The sequence below is a fragment of the Eleutherodactylus coqui genome, chromosome 1 (genome assembly GCF_035609145.1).
Source record: "Eleutherodactylus coqui strain aEleCoq1 chromosome 1, aEleCoq1.hap1, whole genome shotgun sequence".
Lineage (NCBI taxonomy): Eukaryota > Metazoa > Chordata > Amphibia > Anura > Eleutherodactylidae > Eleutherodactylus > Eleutherodactylus coqui.
In genome coordinates, this window is record NC_089837.1 from 290,553,049 (window position 1) to 290,574,917 (window position 21,869).

General features: G+C 44.0%; 1 protein-coding gene across 1 annotated transcript in view; it reads right to left on the minus strand.

Annotated features, from left to right (window-relative positions):
• Positions 1 to 332: 332 nt before the first annotated feature.
• The window catches only part of ARID1A (AT-rich interaction domain 1A), a 56,806-nt gene continuing 35,269 nt past the window's right edge, over positions 333 to 21,869 (minus strand). The window contains exons 4-20 of the mRNA XM_066572980.1: positions 21,095 to 21,208; positions 13,347 to 13,587; positions 12,935 to 13,024; positions 12,639 to 12,806; positions 12,236 to 12,518; positions 12,010 to 12,149; positions 11,819 to 11,928; positions 9,490 to 9,699; positions 9,192 to 9,396; positions 8,941 to 9,073; positions 7,669 to 7,823; positions 7,440 to 7,572; positions 7,222 to 7,338; positions 6,976 to 7,063; positions 5,592 to 6,483; positions 3,398 to 3,528; positions 333 to 3,306 (exon numbers count right to left, since the gene is read on the minus strand). Of these exons, the coding sequence (XP_066429077.1) occupies positions 1,645 to 3,306; positions 3,398 to 3,528; positions 5,592 to 6,483; positions 6,976 to 7,063; positions 7,222 to 7,338; positions 7,440 to 7,572; positions 7,669 to 7,823; positions 8,941 to 9,073; positions 9,192 to 9,396; positions 9,490 to 9,699; positions 11,819 to 11,928; positions 12,010 to 12,149; positions 12,236 to 12,518; positions 12,639 to 12,806; positions 12,935 to 13,024; positions 13,347 to 13,587; positions 21,095 to 21,208 (4,872 nt within the window). The 3' untranslated portion in view covers positions 333 to 1,644. The remainder of the gene's footprint in view (positions 3,307 to 3,397; positions 3,529 to 5,591; positions 6,484 to 6,975; positions 7,064 to 7,221; positions 7,339 to 7,439; positions 7,573 to 7,668; positions 7,824 to 8,940; positions 9,074 to 9,191; positions 9,397 to 9,489; positions 9,700 to 11,818; positions 11,929 to 12,009; positions 12,150 to 12,235; positions 12,519 to 12,638; positions 12,807 to 12,934; positions 13,025 to 13,346; positions 13,588 to 21,094; positions 21,209 to 21,869) is intronic.

The following is a 21,869-nucleotide window of genomic DNA, read 5'->3' on the forward strand; positions in this document are numbered from 1 at the left end:
AGAATACTTTAAAAGGGAAAAATATATATAAAAGAGTAAAATACTGTATTCCTCTCACCCACATTCTCCAACAATGACCACAGACTGCAAGCTACTCCAGATATTACCTGACAATCGGTTATGTTGGTACACAGCCAGATTAAAGTTGTGGGCTTGTTTCACACAAAAATACTTACATTTTCATATCAAGGTTAGGATGACAAATCTAGGAACTAGCAAACGTAAGAATAAAAGTAATGAAGGGAAACGAGCCAAGCATTTGCACGGTGCTGAAACATGATCAGCTGGAAAGGATTTCAGAATTTGTAACTCATAGAAAATCTCTTTACAACTCTGTTAACAAGATTTAATGTACATTTATTCTTAACACGGGAACATAGAGTATAAAGATTTCATACTGAATAAATGATATATCATTAAGCAAAAATAAAAATAAAACGAGGAGAAATAGGCTGAAATTTACATTTTTCAGAGCTACAAATATGCAGAAAAATCGCTGGAAAAAAATTGTCAAATTGTTGGAACTGAAACTAAAAAAAAATAAAATAAAAAAAAAATAAAATAACTCACACCTTGATTGGAAATGGAGAAAAGTAAAAGTTGATAGGATTGCTGGATATACAAAGGGCGAAAGTGGGAAGAGGTAATGGGTGGGATTGCTGCTCTGTGGGTCAAACCATCTATAAGAGGTTCCTCCTTTTGGAGGGTGGTTGGAAGGGCCTTAGGCAAAGTAACTGTGACCCTTCCTCCATTTTTTCCATAGATCCAAGAAAGAGCTTGTGAGGGTGGTGAGGGTTAAGTGAGGAAATATTGAGGGGAATACAAGAGGTGTGTCTTTAATGTACATCATCATATATATACAGACATCGCAGCTTGCAACCTACAAGCTAAAGGTTAAAACCAGTTATAAGAGGCGATCTCCGATTATTACAATCTAAGTTTAAAGAGGTAAGGGTGTTGCTTCACATGAAACTTTGGGGGAAAAGCGACTTCTCTGCGTCTCTCTCCTCCGGAAACTAAAAGCGACCTTTGCCGCTCTCCATTTAAAAACCTACATCTGGAGTCTCTGAGGTTGTGGGTTTTTCCAGCTCCGATTGGATTCTGCGGGGTTTCTCAGCACAGTTAAAAAGGTAATGTCTCTTTTCAGGGTTTTTTTTTTGTTTTTTTCTTTCTTCTGTTTAAAAGGTTCAGGGCACACAAATTCTAGTCTAAAGATTGCAAGGTGAGGAGTAGAGCAAGTTAATTTTAAGATAAAAGAAGGGAATCATCCTCCTTCCTTGAAGATTCAGAAGTCTTTATCTCCTTAGAATATGGAGCCCATCCCTTGGCTGTTGTGGGCCTAATAAACAGTAGACTTGGGGGAGGGAAGTGTAGTTACAGTGGAGCCCCTTCCCCTAGATAAAAAAAGATTCACGGAAATACAGTAGCTTTGGTTAACACCAAAACACAGAGAGGAAGAGTGGGTGGGAAATTCCACAAGGGTGACCAGGTTTCCTCTCTGGGGCGGACAGTGGATTGAGACGTAGTTTTTGCATAAATAAAAAGGGAGGAAAGGAAGAGGGTATGGAATCAACAGTCAGGGAGGATTCCTTTCTATGGTGAAGGGAGGAGCAAACCATTCTGGGAAGTCATCCACTGTAGCTGTCATGACTGACCAATCAAGAAGAGAACATCGCAGATGACCTGTGACACGGAGCAGTTCATTAGTGGAGACACTGAGATGTCCAGCAGACGGGCCTCATACAGTGTGAACTCAGAATGGTTCTCCTCAACTTTTGCCAAAGCAAGCAGGGCACGGGAGGCCCGTCGCATCATGTCCGTACTTGTGGGTTCAAAAGGAGCAGAGGGTCCATGTAAGTGGACAGCCTGACTCTGCTGGAATTGAGTGGCTGCCAAACTATCCTCAAGAAAACCTAGTAGGTTACCAATGCTGCCTTTCTGAAGGGCAATTGCCCTTGCTGCTAAACTATCGCCCTGTGCCAAGTTTGCTAGAAGCACCACTGCCATTTCCCTGCACACATGGTTTTTTCTGTCACTTAGGAACCTCACCAATGTCCCATACAGCTTTTCGAGACGACTGAAAGGTGGTGTGGCGAGTATTAGGTCCACATTGCTATCTTGAATGCTCAATTTGCTAAGGGCCTCCAAAACCAGTCTCTGAGGGGAAAGTACTGCATTGGGACCCAACGTTACAAATGGATCCTGAGCCTCAGCTGATGGACACACTGCCCAGTGTAGCAGACCGTCAAGGATGGGCAAACAAATGCTTTCAGGGTATGGGGAAAGATCAAGCTGACCGGATATATTGGCAAGGGTGACCAGTGTGTTCTCACGCAATATTTCCAAACAGTCCCACCACCATTCAGCTTTATTGCTACTAACTCCTTGGTCTCGGTCCTCCTCTTTCTCATAGGTGAGAGGTGCTTGTTTCCTTTCTGGGTGCTTGTGATGGAGCAGCACAAGTTTCCCAAGGAGCAGTAACAGTCCTGGGTGCTTTGACATTTCCAAGTCATTGCCTGGCACAAAAGACAAGCTACGCAAGATATTTGATATGCACACACAACGGCGAGAAAGAGCATCTTGCCATTCTGCCAATGTGCACAGTGGGGTTTCATCTTTGCTGCGAGGTTCATCTTCTAGGATTTTAAGACCATGTCTGTTACGTGATGGTGGACTACCACTTAATTGAAATTCAGAGTCCTCTTCAGCAATTTCTCTTGAATCTGACGGTAAAGTACTGGATCGAGAACACAAGACATCATCTATTGTGGCAGCTGTATCTTCAGCAACTGGAAGCTGCTGCTCTTTTGAGCGACGCTTTGTTTGGGGCCGTTTACAAAAAGGGGGCTCAGAACGCCTTTCAAAGTGAGTCTGGATGTGCTCAGTTGTATCACCCCCTCCTATTCGCCAGTGTAAGAGGCCACTATCAAATTCTTGCCGACGACCCAACTGGTGCGAGCAGTCCAAGACAAAGGCATCTTCCCGTTGAACTACTTTTACAGGAAGTTTGTCAAACTTGCTGGTATGACGCTGAGTATCTTCACCCGAGTTGCAGGGAGCAGAGTAGGCCTTTCTTTCTTCTTCACCCTCATCCTCACTTTGGGTATCACCATCTGTCAACAGCTGGCAGTCGTCTTCATCACTGGACTCTGCATCACCTATAAGTGGGCTGCGAGAGCCATGAGTGGAAGGATTAAGTAGGGTTTTTTGTGCAGGCTCTCCAACTTCATACTCCCGGAGTATCCCAAAGATTTCAATCAGGCATCGTCGGAAATATTCCACCAACAACTCCAGTAACCCAGGCAGCTACAAGAAAAAAAAAATATATAATTTGCAAGCTCAAAATTAAAGGGGTAGAATATCCACAGAAGTTAAATCATTAAATATATAACCTCACCTGACTGAGGTTAAATGTCATGATACTGTTGTCATCATAAAGAAGAATGTTAATTGTGTCCAGAGCCCAGGTACTTTCAGCAAGGAGGCCAGATTTCAATGACATCATCACACGCCAAGCCTCAGGAGTCCCTAAAAAGGTAAAAAAGGGATATCATCAAAAAGCAATACACATTCACGGGTTTACCAGACATCTCTAAAAGTATGTATTCTTTCAAACAACCGCTTGCAGTAGCACACTTATAACTGTCCACTTCTTTGTAAGAGGCAAAAAAAAAATCTTTATCTGGAATGCAGTCAAGGCATGTCAGGAAGTGTGGGGCCATGGAGGATGCACATCTCCACTCAAGTCTTTTTTTTTTTATGGGACCCATGGAGATAGAAAAGAATGAAGCAGGTGTGCATACGTGTCCTCCGCTGTGACACTTCCCAACATGGTGAGGCTGCATTCCAGAGGAAGTTGTGCACAGCCAAAGCATACTTATCAATACAGAATAAGCTTCTGCGTGCTCGCATGAGGAGTAACAGCATTTCTATTATAACTTTGTATCCTGCATTTTTCACCCATTTTCCTCTGCAGGATCTATCTCCAATCCTCAGTCTTTATTGAGCTTGTGGGTGTAGACCAACTATATGTCTATACACTACACACAGAAGAGCAGGATATCTTCTCTCTGCAGACTTCATAAACAGCAGGATGGAGGAAATTTTACAACAGTACTGCGCAATGTAGGTGTGATTTCCCTAGCTGTCACACAGCACGCACTATTAGCCGCAGCAGCACGAGTGTAGCCGCTTCCTTCTCCTCCCACTTCATAAACTTTTATGGGCAGCACAAATAAAACACATTTTTTAAAGATTTGCAGTTTTGCTCATTATCACATAAGTTTGCTGAAAAGTCAGTGACCACTTAGAGAATTCTCAAGCAAGGTGGTATTTTGAATTCTTTAAAACGACCCTTTGGTCGTGGACAAATGAAGATGTCTGCACTGCTTCTTCAACTAACTAATGCACACTGTAAATTAATTTCCATTACTCTAAGACACTACACGCTACTTTGATTGGGCAGTGGTGCTTATGTGAGCAGCAGCGGCCAGTCAAAGCAGCATGTAGTAAACTACCAGGTAGTCAGAGAAGCAGTGTGACCATTTTTGCCTGTCCATGACCGGAGGGTCAATTCAACAACTGCTAAACACTCAGCATTTTACATACTTTGAGTATTTGGTTACTTCACAGAAGTTGTGTATTTTGGTTTCCAAAAGGTTTATTAGTTGTGTAGGCTTCAAGCAACACTTAAATGTTAGGCCTCATGTCCACTAGAAAAATACAATCCGCGCAGATTTCTGCAAGATTCCGCGCGGATTTGCTTTAAATGTTTTTTTTTTTTCCATGCGGCTATCCGCACCTATTGATAGCAAAGGGATAGCAATGTGGCTGATCTGCGCTGAATCCGCACTAAAATGGAGCATGCTGCGTTTTTTTGTCCCGCGAGTGAAAAATGCAAATCAATTAAAATGCCATTTGCAGGTGCAAAATTCAATTTAATTGACTGCAGATGGCCAATGATATTCCTATGGGCAAAATTTCACCCGCGGAATCCGCATGCAGAATCCGCAATTCAATTTGGCTAGTAGACATGAGGCCTTAATTTTGTCATTGTTAAAAAAAACTTTATTTTTTACTTACCCATTTCTCCCCAGGCAGTCTTCTTACTCCTCCAGTCCCCAGGGTCAAGTTGCCTCCGGCCAACCTGATCATCTTCCTGTGAAGTTTCGTCTATTTGCTGCAGAGCAGTAAACGCTACGTCACTAGAGGCGTAGCGTTCACTGCCTAGCATGAAGTTACGAATCCTCAATAGCCTGCTTTAGTGCGCGGGCACAGACTATTGCCGCAAGCATGCGCTACAGCAGGCTGAGGATTCAGCATTTTCTGCTAGACAGTGGAATGCAGGAAGCAGAATGTAGTGTGCGTTTACATCACAGGAAGAGGAGGATCCGTCCAGCTTGCAGTGAGGTGACCCTCGGGACTGGAAAAGCCAGCAGACGATCGGTGAGGAGAAGATGCGGTAAGATTGCCTGGGGAGGAATAGGCAAGTATAGAATTTTTTTACTAATGACAAAACCCCTTTAAGGTTTTTATTAGCAAATAGTAGTATGACATTTTTTTTTTCTCTGCATTCTCTTGTAGTAACATACCAATTTCTTTTGAAGTTAGGCGCCTCCGTGGCTTCAGTATAGGCTGTGTGGCTTCCACCGAACCTGGAGGGAAAGTTATATCCCTGCGAATAAGGGGTGGCTGGGCTGGGGTCGGCACAATATGTGATGCAGGCACAGGGGGTCCAGCTTTCTGCATCTTCAGGAATGGGGACTTGCTGGGTGAGGTGTGGGCTTCCAGTGGCCGAGGGGTGGCTGGACTAGCTACCTGAGGCAGATGGTTAGGCATGCTTGAGGAGGCTTGGTATCCAGACTGTGGGGGCACTCTGCTCAGAGGTGGGCCAGAGGCAGGCACATAGGGGGGCTGCTGCCTGTTAACGTGAGGTGGCCACTGGCCCTCATGGCTAAGTCGCTGATCTGAATGCACCATATCATCTCCACGAGGTGGCCCAGAATGATAACTAGGTCCTTGTGTACTGGCTGGAGAAGGTCCAGGCCTCCCCTGATAATTGTAGGCCATATCTCCTCGACCTTGCCACATAGCTCCAGGTTGAGTTCCTTCTGTAGAGCCTCCCATGCCACTCGGTGGCAGAGGTGGCTGTGTGGTGTTCCCTGGAGTGGATGACATCCGTTCACGCCCAAACTGAAAAGGAAACTGATTTGGCCCTGTAGACGCAGGTCTTCGTTCCCCAGCACCTTGTGGATAACCACTCCCATATTGACCATAAGGGTCTTGAGTAGTCTGTGAACTTGGAGCTGGAGAAGGCTGTCCAGTAGGAGGTTGCACCCCTGACCCAGGTGTTTGTTGCGGTTGAGGTTGTGGCTGTTGTTGACTTTGTCCACTCTGTGCCCCAGCATAAGGAGCATTGTACATTTCTCCTTCATGGCGTTTAGAAGATGGGCCATAACTACCATCCATTGGACGCTTGTAATTCTAAGAAACAATAAGTTTGCAAAGCAGTCTTATGAAATAGCATATTAATCTGACTTAGTGTGTTCAGTTTTATAAAAGGTTTGATCAGCGCATAAATGAGTTTAGATTGAAACAAACTGGTGAGAGAAGACAGTACATCTTAAAGAGAACCCATCAAAAGATAAAATCAAAGGGGCTAGCAGCCGTGACCTTGCTGACTCTAGATTGGGAAAAAATTAAACCATACTCCCCTCGCTTCACTAGGATGGGATCTTGGTCTGATGTCAACTATTGACAGCAACTTGTGGGAACTACTCATTTGACACATTCAGTGCTGAGAGCCAGACATGTCAATCAAGTCCAACGTCACCCACTGACAGCAAGTGGTGTTGACTACCCACTTGGCACACTGATTGTCAGAAGCTGGACAGAAGAAAAGCCCATCTTGGCAAAGAAAGGAAAGCATGACAACTTGCAGCCAGCCCAATTTAACCCCCACCCCCGCCCTCTTACCTGTTGTTGATACATTGGGTTCTGTTGACTTTGATAGGGACTACCTGATGGACCCTGCGAAGTGTACTGATTGCTGTAGGAGTCATGCCTAGAAAGAAAAGTGTAAGAGTAGGGAAGAAAAAGTAAGTTATTAAATCTTTCCATTTTCAAAAGGTGAAGATGGAGATCCGTTAGCCCAATATTTTTATTAAGCACGCACAAGAGTGTCCCTTCACATAACATGTTTTTTTTCATGAGGGTGGATACCTTTGTTGTGGATAGCGTCCCGGTGAGTACATGCCACTGTCTGTGTTGGAAGGCATCATATTTGGCTGAGTGCCACCACTCCCCATGCTTCCTTCTGGGCCAAGACCAGGTTCCGGTCTGCAGCAGAAGGAAGGAAAAAAAACCCACAAAATTACACATGAAGTTTTTGCATGTAGGGAATATTTTGATCAGTATATTGAACGTTGCAGTACACTTACCTCCCTCTATCATAACCGCCATAATAATGCTGGCGCTGAGCCATATTTGGCATACCTGGGCCTGTAGCCCTACTATAAGGGTCTCCCATAGTTCCACTGGGTCCTTGACCTGAAGACATGAAAGGATCAGCACCTAAATGACATGTGTGGGGAATAATCATTAACCCAATACAGTTAAACATTTTACAGACTGTTTCAGACTCCACACAATTGCAAGCTCAACGCTCACCTTTCCTCATACTGCCATAAGGATCTTTGCTAGTATCATAAGACATTCTGCCCATCATGTCCGATTGGTACCCAGGATTAGGAGTCATGGAATTTCGTTTCTGGTAAGAAGGATCTGAACCGTCATATGCATCCTGGAGGCCCACCGAGTTATTCCTTTATGCAGAGACATTAAGGGGAGAAACATGAATAGTTTAAGGTGACTAACCAAAATAAGGAGTTATACGACATGTGCACACCAAAGGTTCTATGTGGCAATGAAGCTTTAAAAAGATAAAACTAGTAGCTAGGGTCAAGAGAATATATCTTGGCTGCTCACCAATTTGTCTCACATGGGATATAGACTCGCATTCATCTCTGGGATGTCTTCCCCCTCTATAAACTGACAAAATTTCTATATCCTGTAATCTTACAGTGAGGGACCTCCAAGAAAATGAATACCAGCCAATTATAGTCCTGCATCACTAACCCAAAAAGGTTTTTTCCGCTTCGGCGAGGGTGAAGGAGCTTAAGAGATTGAAATCATTGCGGAGTTGTACCAAAGAATGTAGAGTATCAATTCTTGGTTAGTATTCATCTGTCCCCATTAATGGGTTGCAACACTGCATGGTTCATTGCACATGATAGAATTACTAAGACCATCAAAGTAGTAGTATTGGTGGATATATAAATACTGGATAAAGTACAGGAGTGTATGGTAGTACACATTGCCCAGGGCAAAGTTTGTTAGCTTTATTGCTATTATTTCATCCTTCCAGCACATTACAAGTTAGGGCAGCTTCATACGAGCGTATGCACACAATCTCAGCGCAACAAATTTGCGCCATTAATAAGATTGGATGAGGTAAATTGGCGCAGAGTACTGTTTTTGTGCATGCAGGGCCAGTTCACATGTGACACACCCCTTTTCCGTGGTTAAAAATGCAATTTAGACCAATTAGCTCCAGAAGAGTTAATTGTTTTGTGCAGTGTTTTACGCATCCTCTTGCGTATTTGCACACCTTAAAAACTTCCAATTGGGCTTTTGGTGCGCAAATGCGCACAAAAATAGTGTATGCTGTATCTCTGCGTGCAAAAAAGTAAGGCGAACGAATCCATTGAAATCAATGAATTCTATTCTTTGCAAAAAGTGCACGCCCATTTTGCACACACAAACACGCTCATGTGAAGCCGCCCTTAAAGAGGAGTATTATGTAAACCTGCATTCAGGCAATGGGTTTCTCCTTTTCAACGGCAATAAAAAAAAAGTACTACTTTTAAAGACGAAGCTCACCTCATGCCTGGCATGGGAGGCATCTGGCTGTGTGGGGTAGATGCTGGTGTAGGGGGCTTTAGATCCCCTCCTTCAGCCATGGAGCTACTTGTGGATTGAGGAGTCTGCGGTCCCTGCAAGGAGCCTGAGCCAGCTGAATGTACGGAAACCATAAATTTATTAAAAGGAAAAAAAAAAAAAAAGAAGAGGCAGACAAAAAAGATAATTACCATTGTAACATGCATATGAAAAACTACTGCAAAGTGCCTTACCCGGTGATGGTGGCTGGAGTTTTGCTTGTTTTTTAGCTTCCGCAGAAGCAAAAATATCAGGTGGTGGGTCTTCTCCCCTTTCAATTTTGCACTCAAATGCATAAAGACACTGTATATACTGTTTCTTAAGAGAGCTAGCTGCACTGCTTGATGTGCCCACATTCAGGTTTGTTGCAAGCTCTCGCCATTTTTTGTTTTTATTTACCTGTATTACAGGAAAAAACACATTGGAGATTTAAAGGACAAACTAACAAAACAATCCAGAACAGTAATAATTTTGTTTGGACACACAGCAGACCTGGGTGAGGCCACCAATATCCTTTACAGACATGTAGAGACGGTATAAGTCTAAGGGCTTTCTGCCAACAGCAGGCAGATTAGTCATTCCCATCGCCTTTTCTTCTGTGAAAGATAGGTAGCGATCTACCCACATTTTCCTTTCTGGTTCACCCCCCAATTCATACAATTTTGTGATTTTCTCGTTTGTAGTGGTAGAGGAGCTGGATTTCTGTAGACAATGAAAACAGAAGGATTACAACTAATGAGGAGAAAGATTGATCAACCATAAAATAGCCATGATATTAATTCCAATAATTCGAGATAAAGAAAAATAGTGTGACATATGGGACAAAAATTCGGAAGTATGTTTTAGCAAGCAGCTAATAGAGAAAAACAGAGTCCTCAACGGCAGATACCTTTTAAACGGCTTACTGAAAAGATGAAGACAAGGAGCAAGATTTCAAAACAACTTGGGGTCTCTTCACCTGCCAAGGCTTAACACAATCTGAAGATATGTAAAAGGGCAATAGTGGGGTAAATGTCATGTAAAGCAGAAGCATCAATATGAGCAGGGAAGTAAACAGCTGAAGCAGTTTAAAGATAACAAATGTGAAAGGTTATTGTCCAAGATCCGGTCCATTGTTGTGATGCCTCCACGAAGTCTGATTGGCACATTGCTTAACTCCTTAGAGCTGCATGGCGTACAGTTACGTCCTGCAGCTTCGCGGCGTGTATGGAGAGAAATCGCAAGGCGATCTCGCTCCAAACATTGTGGCTGCTGGCTGTTTCTTACAGTCGGCAGCTGCCCGCAACAGTTCCGATCAGCTGCGCGGCTCATCACAGCTGTTAATCCTCTAAATGCCTTTAAATCCCTCGACTGATGTTCGGGGGTCCCATATGCCCCCTCTCCCCTTCCCCGCGATGAGATCGCAGGGTGCCATGGCAGCTGGGGGCCTTCTGAAAGGCTGCAGGACTGTCATAGCAGAATGCCTATCAAGCAGTGCCTATGGCATTTCTTGATGAATGCCTGTCAAACCGCAATACAATGTAATGCTATGGCAACTACAGGATGTCCCACACAAAATGAGCCCACGCACAACTAGGGGGGGGGTAATTCCTCTTGGAATTTTTTGAAACTTTTTCAGTACATTATATGGTAAATAGTACCATTTAAAAAATACGACTTGCTCCGTAAAAAACAAGCCCTCAAAACAGCAATGGCGATAGAGAGTTATATATATATATTTTTTTCCCCTTTAAAAAAAACGAAAAAACAAAAAAAGGGGTGGGGGTGGGGGTACAACAAAAATGGGAGGGGCTATGTCTTTAAGGGGTGAAAAAAAAGCACTTCCTCACCCCCTTCTTCCCCAGGATGCAAGGTAATATTTTAGGAGGGTAATTTGTTTCCACCCAGATCAGTTGCTTCCACGGATTTTGAGTACTTTTATTATGGGTAGGTGCTTCAAATGATCCCACTATTACCGCCAGTCCAAAATCTGCTTTGCTGTATAGACAGGTGGTCATTCTCCTGTCTATACACAGCAGGTATGTAGGTCTTCCTGTGAACTATAGCGCACTATTAAATCCCCCTTGACAGAACTCAGACAACCCTCCTTGTTCTGCTGTATGCAGAGCTGCTGAAGGTATCATTCCTACTTCATCTATGGGATCAGAAGTACACTGATATAGTAGGTGGGTTCCTAAAATCAGTAGCAGAACTACAAAAGCACCCCTGAATCACAGTCTATACGGTGTATGCTGAATATCCATTATAGCCTACAAAATGCAGCTTTACAAAACTTTATGACATTTGTTCCTGTTCCAAGTGTTATGAGGGTGTTCGAGATTGTTGGAGTCATTTTCTTTTAATATATCAACACTTTGTATCTCGGATCAGAACATATCAGATAAAGTGTTTTGCCTTAAGTAAATTTCCATTTTGTGTGAAGCTCATTCTAAGCTTCTGCCCTTTTTCACCTACATAAGGACCATAAGTCTGAGAGCCCCAAATGTTAAAAACTTGTCTTCTTTTCATTTAGCCATTATAAAGTATCAACCGAGGATTCCATTGCTATTTTTGTTAGATACCAGAAATCAGTATTAAAGCCCACAACAATTTAACATATGCCATGAAACTGTGAGAACTACATGCTTTCATTCAATTTTCAGCACCTTTAAAGAATGTAACATGTTAATTCTCTGGTTTTATGGGTCACTTTTAGAACAAAAAAAAAAAAAAAAGCTGTTAAAAGTAACAGATTGCAGGCAAAGATAAGTAAATGTGGCCCCCAAAAAAACACAAAAAACTGGAAGTATAAAAAGGATTTCCCTCTCCACTTTTAAAGTACCTTTGATTTGGTCTCAGCTTTAGGTGTTCCATCCGCTTTATTATTCATCTTGGGAGTTGGGGTCAGTTTAACATCTGAGAGTCCCATGAGTTCTGGACTCCCAGCCATGCCTGTCAAAGAAATTATTATTCATTGATCGTGAAGCAAAAGCTAGATTTAACTGCAAAACACACTATCAAAATAACGCTTACCTGAGTTGTTGGCCATGTTGCCTCCCATATAGGGAGGTCCCTGTGTATTCATCATTGCAGCCATACTGTTCATTCCTTGACCATATGGAGGTCCAGCTCCCATCATCCCAGCTTGATTCATGTTAGGGTAACCAGGTGACCTGGAAAAATAAGATATCATCAATAAGCAAATACCATTAAACAAAATGATCAATTAATTTATGATTATGAAGTTTAGAATTCCTACCTGTTCTGTATGGAGTTGGCAGTGCCATGCATTCCAGCAGGCTCTTGTGCTTTACGGTTCATACCAGGAGGTGGACACATCCCACTTCCAACTTGCGGTGGCATGTTCCCCATATTTGGACCATATGGTCGATTGCCCATTGCTGAATGGCTCATACGTCCTCCATACTGTGGCATGCCTCCTTGGCTGTGCATCTGACCACTTGCAACAAGAGGAGCCATACCACCTCCTGTATATCCTGCATTTGCCATGGTATTATAATTCGGCTGCCTGGGGTACCCCCCTGTGAAGAGGAAAGCATAAATATATGACTTGTCACATAACAGATTAAAAACAAAAACACACATAATGTACAAAATTAGTACATTTGGTTTATAAAGGCTACTTGCATTAAACCACACACCTTGAGGACCATATTGTCCTCCCTGAGGTCCATAGCTACCCATAGAATTCTGCTGATAGGGTCCCATTCCAGCATGCATCTGGCCGCCAGTTGACTGGCGAGGAGAAAGTGCTTGACTAGGCTGTGGAGATCCATACTGAGGTATCTGAGTATTCCTCTGCATGTACCCTGGGAATCAGACAACAAGTTAACTTACTGAAGAGTTTATATTTGTTTGTCTATTTTGAGTAACTGACAAACTAGTGCTTTTTAAAGTGAAAGTTTATTTCTGAATTAAAAACCATTACACATCTCACCTCTGTCTTGCCCAAGACCAGCCTGGTTCATAGTAGGGTGAATTAAACCATCTGACTGTCCACTAGGAGGACGCGGTGGCATCTGTGTTCCTATTAAAATAAGCAAAAAAAAAATTACAACACTAAGGCCGCTTGCATACGGCAGGGCCGGACTTCGCATTCTGAATCCCAGGGCGAAATCTGGCCCTGGGGGCAGTGGCATCCGCGCACTTTCGTTTTCAATCTGTACCAAGGATGGTCCACACGGTGAGCAGTAAGACATGCGCGGTACAGATTTTTTCTTCCCCCACAAACTTCTGCATGCTGCGATTTTTCCTCCGCTTGTGGATACCGCAATTTGTTTCCGCAAGTGTGCAGGAAGGAGTCAAACTTATCACACAATGGGAAAAAGGAAACTCATTAATGCACTCACCTGGCACAGATGTCGGGGACAGCGGACCAGACCGAGAAGGTGCCACACTGGCTGGAGAGCCAACAGGGGAGGGTGAAGGTCCCCTGATTCCAGGCAAGTGGGGTGATGTATGGGGAGAGAATGGTGACTGAGCTGGATTGCTCTGTTCGCCCTGACTGCTGGAGATCCCAGAAGTGCTGACACCTGGACTTAGAGCACCCTCAGCACCCATTGGGAGGTCATCAATTGAGCCAGAGAGATCCTGTGCAGACAGTAATATTTTAGAAACAAAAACTAAACTATTGACATTCTTTCCAATACTGTACATTAAAACCTCTTAATGTAAATCTCGTTTCTACAGTGTAATCACACTTACCCTGGTTTCCCCCCAAAAAAGGCAGGGTCTTATATAACTTTTGCTACAAAAGATGTGCTAGGGCTTATTTTCAGGGGGTGTCCTATTGATAACAGCTGGACTACTCAATTTGTGTGCAAGAGACTGGCACTTCCAACCCTTATGGTCGCTCACACCTTTGTTATCTGTGTTTTACTGCGTATTCTGAGCGGTAAGAATGCAGACAAAGCCCTCGGCTGCCCACACAGGATCACTTCATGGTTACGGGAGTCATAAATCCCGCCTCCACAAAGCGATGGTTGTAATTGTTTTTTTGAGAGCTGCATTGATTAGCTGAGCCACGGGCTGTGGAAATCGCGCCGTGACTCTGGAAAACATTGGGTAGGACCTGGACAGAATGTGCTGGGTAGGTGACCCAGCTGACCAGTGTGAAGAGTGCTGAAAAAATGCATTTCTATTGCCCTTTTTTATGAACTGTAACTAGGGCTCGTTTTCGGGGTAGAGCTTTTATTTCAAGCCTTCTCGCAAATCCTGAAAAATTATGCTGGGGCTTATTTTCAGGGTAGGTCTTATTTTGGGGGAACGGTATTAAGAACAGACAACGCATAACATAGAAGAGTAAGGGCTCATGTACACAGCCATAGGTATACAATGTTGTGGGCCTTACCTACGTGTTTTACAGATTTTGCAGCCATACGCTCTGCCGGCAGAGATTGTACATGGCAATGCGCATGCCCGTGTATCACACGCTCGCGGACTCGCGCAGTGTGATTTAAAAAAAAAAAAAAAAAAGTTTTACATTTCCCGCTCTATTCAGCGCAGGGATGCGTACGAGAACGCTGCCCATGGAAGGGTATAGGGGTCACGCCGCATGCAAAGAAATAGAGCATGTTGTGATTTATTTCTCGTGTATCAATACGCAGTGCCTACAGCCAGTGTGCATGAAACAATGAAAGTCCATTGAGTTTAACCGACTCCATTCACCGCGCGTCATACATCCGTGCAACGGACGCGTGATGAAAACATGGTCATGAGCCCCACCTTTAATATGCACTCAAATGCGCCGAGGATAGACTGAATTTTTCATAGTTAAAGAGTTAAAGTGCCTGATTTTACAACCAGACTGGACAACAAATTTACTATATAAGAAAAAAAAAAAAAAAAAAGGGGGGGGGGGGGGACGGGGACTGAATGGGAGCAAAAGGTAGTGGTGAATCTGCACCTTAAACACCATTCACAGACTAAATAGCCAAGTGGAAAGTTCTAGAGCATCCTGAAACAAAATCCATGGAGACTAGAGCTGTAAAAATTTGTTGCAGTGGTCTTGATACTGGGCTATAAACTCATCTAATCTAGAAATCTCAGAAAACATGTCATGACACTCCTGCAAGCTGGAAATCCTCCCACGTTCCCAAAGACATGGGATGACCAAGCAAGCCATTTGAAGACCCTAGGGCATACCACAACGCCAGCAAAGGCTAGAACATTCCAGGTAGAATGAAAGGAGCAAGGTGGGTGTCCTGTACCATGCAGTAAGGATCTTGCCATGTTTGTCCTGTAGTTTACATGAAATAGATGTGTGTGAGAAATAACTCCTTACTCCGATCCTTGGTAGAAAAAGGTCAAATCTAGTTTAGCCTCCCAAGCAATTATAAATGAGACCAGGGAGGTAACCCCCAGTCTTCCGAAGCAGGCTGCAGAGCCACACCACCAAATGGGAGGGGGGGGGGGGGGGGGAACAGATTTTCAAAGAGGAGTTAAATCCCACTAAATGGAAATTCAAAGTTGGCCGAGAAATTCGAAAGTTGGAAACGTAATAGCCACAATCCACTGGACTGGCCACCTGGAAACTCCAGAAGATGACCCACCATCTAAACTAGTGACGCATCTGTAGGGCCGCTGAGGCCTGGTAACCTAAATTGTGGGAAGCAGTCATAGCCATTTGGAAGGCTGGATTAGGAAAAAACAGGGTGAGTGGATTTAGGGTAGAGAAGAGACCAAGGATTATCAAACTCCTGTCCTAAAAGCTCAGGATTCTTGAACTAAGGCCCAATGTCTACGTGCGGATTTTAATTATAAAATCCGTGCAGGCGATCCGCAGCTCCAGAAGCCCATAAGGATGCTTTAGCATCCGCAGGGCAAATAAATGCATGCGGATGTGATTTTTTTTCCAGGGTACAGATCACACGCTCAGGAACAAATTGCAGGATGCTCCATTTTCTTGCGGATCTCCAGCTAGAACAGCTTCCGCTGAAGTCAATGAAAGCCGTTCGGATCCGCGGCACATCCGCTGCTGCCATTGTGCTGTGGATGAAGCAGGAGATATATACATACACACACACACACACACACACACACACACACAGCGTCGGTGTGCCGAGCACATACGCTTGGTAGAAGAAAGCAGATCCGTCCATGACGGAGGGGAGATCCGCAGCGTCCGGACAGGTGAATACTACGACAATTTTGATCTCATGGCTGTGGACACGGGTGGAAACCGCTGTGGGATTTCACAGTGCATGCCCGTGGACGTGAGGCCTAAGAGTTCAGCTGGGAAGGTGGTCTAGGGGGTAGAGAAATCCATAAGCGTAAAGCTAGGTAAATGTGAAGGAGCTCGCTCTCCAGCCTCACCGATTGTCTGGTTCGTGATGGAACCAATTTAGAGTGTAACAGAGGATTTATAATATTGCACCCAATCAAAGGCCTTTTTTGCATCAACCAATTCTTCTAATATCTTAGTAGTGAAATGTATATTCCCCTTGTGTTGGGAGTGAAGGGAAATTATTTAAGAGGGGCTGCGTCATGGACGGAGGGCACGGGCAAGTAACCTGACACTTACCTACTAACTCATAATATAGGCGCTGGAGCTGATGTCTAGCGCATCCATCTTTCTGATCTAGGAGGTGGCGAAGATATAACCTAGTTTGACGCAATTCCAAGGAGTCAGAGGTCAAAACCCTTTTATGTAAGGTTTCTAACCTGGAAAAGTTTAGCATAAAGAAGCACGAGATCTCCTGCTCCGATTTTCTTCAATCTACAGGCATGGGAAATCAGTATGCCTCGTAGGACGCATTTGAGAACTTCTCACTGTATGGTAGCACTTGAGTCATTAGTATGTTAGGGTGAAAAGTAACTATAACAGGATCAATACCAGCCTTACAAGCTAGGTCCAAAATGACATGGTCATTAAATCTCCATGTAAAAAAGGCGTGGAACGTGATCGCCCCTCTACAAGGGAGCCTAGCTGATACCAGGATCCGAAAAGAGGATGGCCTCAATACCAAGAAGGGAACGTGAAAAGAAAATATATTCAAAACTGATAGGAATTATGTGGTGCAAAGAAGAAAAAAAACAGCTCTGTCTCTAGGGTGGAGTATACGCCATAGGACCACTAGATGTAACTAGGAAAGTAGTCGTCTGGTTCTGTGGTGATTTTAGCATCAGGACACAACCTTTATTTATGAAGAGGTTTAGGTTCTCTCACCATTACTCTTTCCCTGCCAACCACACATCTCCTACATCCATGGCCTTGCTGCTAAAGGCTGTAGGGGACAGCTTGAACATTGACATTATGCCCATTTCAAAGGCAAGAATCTTGGAGCCAATGATCACGGTTCAAGCATCAATACAGCCCAAGACAGGAGGAGGTTGAAGTGCAAGATGAAGTGATAGCTGCACCAACCAACAGCTCTCATTCCTGACTGTTTCTACTGCTCTATTACACCTAAGGCAGGAAGTTTGGTCTAGTTTTAAAGAAAAGTATATTAGCTTTGGGAAAAAAAAATACTAAGCGTTATTTTGTTTGCTACACAACCTGAGTGTAAGGCCGGCTTCACACGAGCGTGACGGGCTCCGCCGCGGAATATTCCGCAGTGAAGCCCGTCACGGCGCCCCTTAGAGACCCCATACTTACCAGCGGAAGATAGCGTGAAGACGCTTCTCCGCCCACCGCCGTCGCGTCATGTGACACGCCCACCGCGTCACATGACGCGGCCGGCCGTGTCACGTGACGCGCCGGCCGCGTCATATGACGCGACGGTGGTAGGCGGGAAAGCGTTTTCACGCTATCTTCCGCTGTGTTACAGCGGGAGATAGCGTGAACGGACGGCTTCCATTGACTGCAATGGAAGCCATCAGCGCGTACACCCGCGGCAAATAGAGCATGCTGCGGGTGAGGACGGGAGATTTCATGGTGCGGAATTCCGCGGTGGAATTCCACATCGTGAGCATTGTGCTATTAGGTTCAATAGAACCTAATAGCAGGGGGCAACGCAGCGGATTTTTGCCGCGAATTTACGCGGCATAAATCCGTTCGTGGGAAGGAGGCCTAAGGGTTTAATTACACCAAGCTATTTATTGTTTGAAACGAGTGAATGACAAGTTCGTAAGGGCAGCCTGATTATACAGGCAGATACATTGTTGGCTTGTTCAAATGAGAAATCGTTCAGTTACTGTGTAAGTGAATGAGAAGGGCAGAACGACCAGTATTTAAACCGAAGGATTAGTGAACGAGCCAACAATGAATTTTATGCCTGCCTACAATAGATGAACGAAAAGTGAATGATTTAGGAAATTTAAAAAAAATAAAAAATAAAAAAAAAAAGAGACCCAGTATTTACAAACACAGGTAAGATGCTGTGGGGAGACCCGCAGCATTTTACCGGTATAGTTGTGGACAGAAGGTTTAACTTGTTGTCCCAGAACAAATTAAGAGTATGTTAACAACACTGTATGTTGAGACGACAACAACTATGGAAATCTGGTAATTGGTTCTGAAGCGTTCAAAACCGCAACAAAAAGTAATAGGAAATGAAGATTACAGTGGGTGTCCAGTTACAAAGAGTTTAACATTAGAGGCAAATGAGTTAAAACAAAACAGTGCTTACCTGTCTTCAGCCCTAGTGATCCAGCACTTCAGCACCGTGAGCATGGCACCCAGGATGTGAGAGCTGTCGCCAGAAGAACGGGCGATGACGCTGAGGCCTCTGAATGGCAGGCAGCGGTCACCAACACAGACCGGGAAAAACCCGATGCTGAGGACAGGCAAGTACCGTTTTATTGTTTTAACTCATTTGGCTCTAATTTTTTAAAACTCATGTAGCCGGACAACCCCTTAGAAGAAAATGAAGCAGATACCCAACCCAGATAAGTGTCAGTTCTTACATATAGTTGCAATCAAATTTATTCAACCCTCACAGTAAATTAGATTTTCCAAATATGCAAGCTTTCAGCATATGCAAAAAAACTAAAAATCAGACAAGAACAATTCCTGGGCAACACCTTTAAGTCTCTTAAAGCCACAAGAATGGTTTTATATTAACACAACTATTTCTTCCTATTCACAGAAGCTATAAGTTGCCATTCTAAAGAAGCAAAAAGTAGGACTAAATGCAAAACTTTAGGTATCAGTAGGATGCGTGATATGAACGTTTGTAATGTACTTACTGTATTTTGCCGCCTTAGAGTGTAACGTTACACACTCGCACCCCTACCAAATGCACCTGTTGCACTTTGTGTCCCCGTGCATCAGGTTTGATGCACTAAGAGTGCATTGTGGTTCCAGCAGGGAGAGGGAGCGACATGAAGAAAAGTAGTCAGCAGCCCCGGATGGTTTCTCCTCACACAACACCCCCAGATTTACTATTAAATGATGTATACTATGGGGTAAATATGTATTCAATAATTCAAATGGCAGCTATTGCAACATATATAAAACCGCTACGCCAGCACTACAAATGACAGTGCAGGCACAGTGAAGAACTCCGCCCCATTTTGAGGTAACTGAAGATTAATTTCTATAGCAAAACTTCTAGCTGCATAGCTATATAGATAGGGTTATTTAAAAAAAAAAAAAAAAAGGAGGGGGGGGGGGGACTAATTATATTGCAAAAAGGCTTCTAATCGCCTATTCTATACATTTAAGAGAAGCTTCAATATGCTATTTTAAGGTCTAAAATCACAGCCAATCTCCCATCTAAATGGCTTTTTTACTTGAACATCTATTGCAGTTGATATGAGATGTGTAGACCCTCCGAGTACATGAATTGCACTGGATGTGTGTATGGATGGAGCTGCCTTCTTAATATGCCACGATCCTGAATCTGAGGTTTTTCTGGAAGCTACAGGAGAAGGACAGGAACCAGATAAAAGTAGAGTCCTGAAATCTGAAGACCTTTGTCTCAGGACATAAAGCTAGCGCTGTCTCAATGCTACATCTTAGATCCATTGTTGATAGTTATGGGTAGTTTATCTACCCATGTAAAAAGGACCCTTAGGGCTCATGTCCACGGGCAAAATAAGAATTAAAATCCGCAGCGGATTTTAACACTTCTCCTGCCCGCGGATCCACACCCCATAGGGATGCATTGACCACCCGCAGGTAGATAAATACCCGCGGATCGTCAATAAAAGTGATTTTAAAAAAAAACGGAGCATGAAAAAATCTGGACCATGCTCCATTTTCATGCGGGTCTCCCGCGGGGACGGCTCCCGCGGGCTTCTATTGAAGCCTATGGAAGCCGTCCGGATCCGCGGGAGACAAAAATCGGGATTTACTCACACGCTCCGTTTCTTTTCTTCGCGCGGCCCCATCTTCTCTCCGTCGCGGCCGGATCTTTTTTTCTTCGGGACGGCGCATGCGCGGGGCACGTCACCGACGTCATCATGCGCATCCGCCGAGCCGAAGAAAGAAGATCCGGCCGCGACGCAGAGAAGATGACGCCGCGCGAAGAGAAGAAACGGAGCGGATGGGAGGAGAGTTTATTCTCATTTATTCCTATTTTCAGCGCTCATGTCCGCGGGGCAGGAGGGACCCGCTGCAGATTCTCCATGGAGAATCCGGAGCGGGCCTGATTTTCCCCGTGGACATGAGGCCTTAGTCCTCATTTACACTTTTTCCTGCATGAAAAAAGTAAATAAAAACAAAAAAAAACAAACACTTTTTTTTGTTAACGCTAATGTCCATGGTAAAGGACACCAATGTCCAGATACATACCACTACAGCATGCTACACGTTAACCCTTTCCCAAAATATTACATCACAGGAGATATGCAGTACTCATGTGGGTCCAGTAATGTCGTAAACACAGAAGCTGTGCCTACACCATCACTTGCAGGTGTCAGGGCAGGGAGCATGCATACTACAGCAAAGAGTCAGGATCAGAAAGAGGTTGGTCATTCAACCCTTAGATGTTGAAGTTAACGCTGACAATGCCATCTAAATTGTTAAACTGAGAAAGTTGGGGATGCAAATTAGGGATGCCGATGGGTTGCCATGACAGTTAAAGGCGCAACATTGGCCTTCAGACCTGCCATGTACCTTTACCTATCCCTGGGTAAGACGTTTGTGTGTCAGACTGAAGGGTTGCTTTTAAGAAATACTGTTCATTTGAATTGTCTGCAAAAATCAACTCACTGGAAGGCTAGAGGGCCGTGGTTGCATCCCCAAGCTGAGATCCTCCTGTCCCTTGCTGGAACCCAGAGATGGGGTAGACGAGGCTTGGGAAGTAAAGGAATCCTGAGAGAGCTCCTGCAAAATAAATGTATGCAGAAATGAGGTACAAGTATTTGGACAGTGACGGATTTTCATAGTTTAGTGTTTGAAAACCACCACAATGGATTTGAACAAAGCTCTCAATGTCAGTGTATATCTTCAAATCATGGGGTTCAAATATAACCTGTCATATTGAACTTGTTTGATCTGCAGGCATCAGGTTATAAGCCGGGAGCTGCAGAGTAGATTGATGTATAAATTAGGGGAATTTATTGATCTTTGACCACTCATCCTCTAGATGAGCAGAGGTCTGATAAGCAGATCAATTAAATTTTGCGAAATCTTTACCCGCAAAGCTACTGTATATAAAAATCAGTTATTCACCTCCTGTTCTATAGACAGCATTCCTTTAAATACTGCATTAACAGTTTAGGAATTACAGCTTTTTTTTCCCTCTTTTTTTTTTTTTATAGACAGTCCATCCATTTTTACACATTCAAAGGTATGACTGGTTGCAACGGACCATGAGAAATTAAAGGAGCTTTTACGAGAACAAGGTATCCCTTACCCACAATATAGGGGATAACTTGATCAGTGGGGGTCTCACTGATGAGACCCCCACCAATCTCAAGAACAGGCCTGCAGTGTCTCGTTCTCTTGTTACTGCAGAGGTTTGAGGTTGTGCTTCTTACCAAGC